The 3,968-nt window shown below is 36.7% G+C and overlaps 1 protein-coding gene across 1 annotated transcript in view; it reads left to right on the top strand.

Annotated features, from left to right (window-relative positions):
- LOC106463307 (tubulin alpha chain-like) overlaps positions 1 to 1,980 on the top strand; it is an 18,497-nt gene extending 16,517 nt beyond the window's left edge. Inside the window, exon 6 of the mRNA XM_013923324.2 lies at positions 1,128 to 1,980. Within this exon, the coding sequence (XP_013778778.1) occupies positions 1,128 to 1,427 (300 nt within the window). The 3' untranslated portion in view covers positions 1,428 to 1,980. The remainder of the gene's footprint in view (positions 1 to 1,127) is intronic.
- Positions 1,981 to 3,968: the final 1,988 nt, after the last annotated feature.

Here is a 3,968-nt window from a genome sequence, read left to right on the forward strand (position 1 = left end):
ATATCAAGATAACTTACATTAGCTATACGCAGAGGGCGCTTCACATATGAAACCAACGATCTGTGTTCTTTAAAACTTTAACAGCTGTTACTTGAACGCTACGAGCAAGGTACGATAAGCTTATAGCAGTCATTTTTTGAGTAGCTGATGAAACCACAGATCTGACAGAAATTTAATATTTAAATTGTCTCACAAAACACACGTGGGATACGCGGATTTTTACATAAAACGTTTGTAATAAACTATTTATTTGTATTTCGCGCAAGACTACACGATTGATATTTGGGTTAGCCGTTCCTAAATTAGCAGTGAAAGACTAGAGGGAAGGCAGCTAGTCATCCTCATCCACCGCCAACCCTTGGGCTACTCTTTTAACAACGAACAGTGGGATTGATCGTTACATTGTAACGCCCCCACGACTGAAAGAGCGAGCATGTTTGATGGGACGGGGATTCGAACCCGCGACCCGTAAACTGGAAGTCAAGCGCCCTAACCACCTGGCCATACCAGGCCCATAATAAGCTAGGTTGGTTAAAAATATATTTCAAAACTAGTTGGAGTACCCGTCCGCTGGACGGAAGTTATGTAAATTCATGATTGATGAAAGGTTACCTTAGGACATGAAAAGCTGCTTTCCTTATATGTAATTGTAAAATAAATACGCCCATAAAAACTGCAAAATACAAAATGCCAAATTTGGTGAAGATCCATCAACAGGGGGTGAAGTAGTAGTAAAAAACGCGAAAACGCCCATAAAAATCGCAAAACATAAAATGCAAAACTGAATATTAATATGTATCTCTCCGCGGACCCAATGAACCTCCATATCACATTTGGTGAAGATTCATCAATAGAGAGCGAAGTAATGGCAAAAAAAAAGAAAAAAAACGCTTATAGAAACAGCAAAATGCAAAACTGAAAATTTGTATGTACCCCGCATGGACTTAATGAACCTCCACACCAATTTCAATGAAGAACTATCCACACCCTGCAAAGTAGTTACATGGACAGACAACATACAGAATTGTTATATTTATATAGATACTATTACTGAGAAAAATATATATTAAATAAGATAATAGTCTACATAGTTTTAGTTTAAAATTTTAATATTAACTCTCGTGTAGGTGGGAATCAACTACCAACCCCCCACAGTTGTTCCAGGAGGTGATTTAGCGAAGGTCCAGCGTGCTGTGTGTATGTTGTCTAATACCACGGCCATTGCTGAAGCTTGGGCCCGACTTGATCATAAGTTTGACCTTATGTATGCCAAGAGGGCGTTTGTCCACTGGTATGTTGGAGAAGGTATGGAAGAAGGAGAATTTTCGGAAGCACGAGAAGATTTGGCAGCACTAGAAAAGGACTACGAGGAAGTTGGTGTGGACTCAGCTGATGGCGAGGGCGATATCGACGGCGAGGAGTATTAATCACTTCATCTGTGTGTGTTATGTTCATAGCTTATCTGTGCAGAACATTATAGTTTGTTAGTTGTTTAGTTTTTTGAAACGCCAAAAAATGTGAAAAATTTTACCAATCCATATCGCCATTCGCCAAATTGAAAGTTTTCCCATGAACACAACAAAATTCAGCCATTTCTAAAATTAAAAATATGACATTCGCATTTAATCGATTAAAGTAAGGTTTAGTGCCAATTTTGCATTCGAGAGTGGGAAAAATATGTAGGTAACTTGGATGATAATACACTGTAACCTCTGCCTGAAAGAAACTGATTTTCTTTTAGTTTAACAATCAAAGGAGAATGATGATACTTTATAAAACTGCCTATGATTAGCTAGTACATTAGATTAGTAGATTAGTTAGTTTCGCGTAATAAGAGCAAAGTTGAGAAAAATTACTCTATTCTGAGAAATTCCATAGATGTAATCACCATTCAACTTGTGTTTAAGGCACCTGTTTAAAAGCACTGTTAGTTCACTTGCACGTACATATTTTCAGTGAAAGGCACACAAGTTTTTTTTTCCAAAACAAATAACCTAATGTCATATAATTAAGAATTTAATGCATAATAAGAACGCAAGTGGCCCTTTTATTGAATGATTTTTAGGAATTCGATGCCCCAAAGTCAAAGAAGTGAAAGGGGGGAACAGATATAAAAAGATTTATTCCTCACATTTGTCCACTAGTACTACAACCATTCCTTGACGACGTGTATCTGTATTTATGTGCAACAAATATTCCAAGCTAAATAAATTTATTCTGATTTCATGTTAAAGATTTATATTAATAAGAGCCTATTGTCGAACTGTATGAATATAGTGTTTATAATATATAATCAACACGCTGCACCAAATATTTTTTATTATTGTAAAAGAAAAATTAAGATAAAAATAAATTTTTGTTTTGAAAAACGTGGTTATGATAGCGTCATTTCTAGCTTCTATGTTTGCTAAGGCAAAAAATATTAAGTAATATATATATATATATAACGAATTATCCCATATAAAATTAAATCAGTCTATCTTCTTTTTTTAAGTGCTCTTATAAAGTTTTACTCTGTTTAAAATATGCTTAAGTAGGATGTTTTCATTCACTTCTCTCTCACGTGACTTCAATAGAACTATTAGAATAACTAATCGTTTTTTGTTTTGTTTTTTGTTGTTGTTGAATTTCGCACAAAGCTACACAAGCCGTCCCTAATTTAGAAGTTGTGGACTGGAGAGAAGCCAGCTAGTCAACACTACTCACCGCTAACTCTTAGGCTACTGTTTACCGTTGAATAGTGGCATTGATCGTCACATTATAATGCACCCATGGCTGAAAGGGTGAGCATATTCGGTGACGGGTTTCGAACCCAAGATTCGAGTACCCTAACCACCTGGCTCTATGATGCTAGTCCTTTTAAAAACAATCCACACAAAGATGATGAAGTTGGTATATTATTACTTATTGTCTTCATCTGCCGAGAGAGAAGTTATACATTCGTTTTAGAATTCCCTTTCTCTGTGTTATTGTGTAGTAATCGAGGTGATAACTAGAAATTATTGACATACATTAAACCTTCCGTGTCGGGTTTTGTTTTGGAAATGAGTTAAAAAGGCAGGCATTTTATTTCGGTTTTTTGATAGTCAATTTTAGTATACCATAACATGCGAATAAATTCGGGCAAACAGTTAAACATACGGTCAGAAATGGTTCGCGGGAATTAACTCGAGCAAATATTTTTTAAACATGGAGGGCGCCCGAGTTACCTAGGACAAATGACAGAATGGAATAATTGACTTATTTTATTATTCACATTGTCATACGACCCTGACCTCTGATGAATTTGGGGTTATTAACTCTTAAGATTAAAGGCGTGATTTGGCATGACATTACACACTAGAGGAGTTTTTAGCATAAGATCTCCTCATTTCTAATTATGGAATTCTGTCGCAATACGTTTCTCAGTACACAGCCCAGGTGTCATGGTAGAGCAAGAAAAATCCTCTATTACATGTAAAGTGTTCCCCAGCTCTCTGACAGGTCTTGCAGGTATGACAGTCTTGCCGTCTGTTGACGCCCCAATGACATTACGTATACTGGTGGCAAACCTCAAGCTGAAATGAAAGAAGAGAGAAATATCAAGGGAACATAGTCTATATACGAGTGCCAGACATTCAACTAGCCTTGCCATTACGTTAATTATGGAAGATCAATGCATTTGTTTCTATTTCAGTGGACCATAATGGGATCTATACACCATGCTGCCGTTTCCTTTTCATGATTATACAACTTTTCCAAGAACCACCTGAAGGGAGCCCGCAGGCCACTAGTGGTACGTAGATTGAGAACCAACGACCTAGAACAGGGGTCACCAAACTACGGCCCGCGAGGTCAGTTCATCCGGCCCATCGCTGCACTGTACTACAAATGAGCTAAAATATAATTTTTATTTGGAAATATCATAGATTGTAGATAAACTTACTACGTAAAAAAAAAATTAAAATAAGTGTGAAGAACTTGGAGAG

This window comes from Limulus polyphemus, unplaced genomic scaffold, assembly GCF_000517525.1.
Source record: "Limulus polyphemus unplaced genomic scaffold, Limulus_polyphemus-2.1.2 Scaffold1373, whole genome shotgun sequence".
NCBI lineage: Eukaryota > Metazoa > Arthropoda > Merostomata > Xiphosura > Limulidae > Limulus > Limulus polyphemus.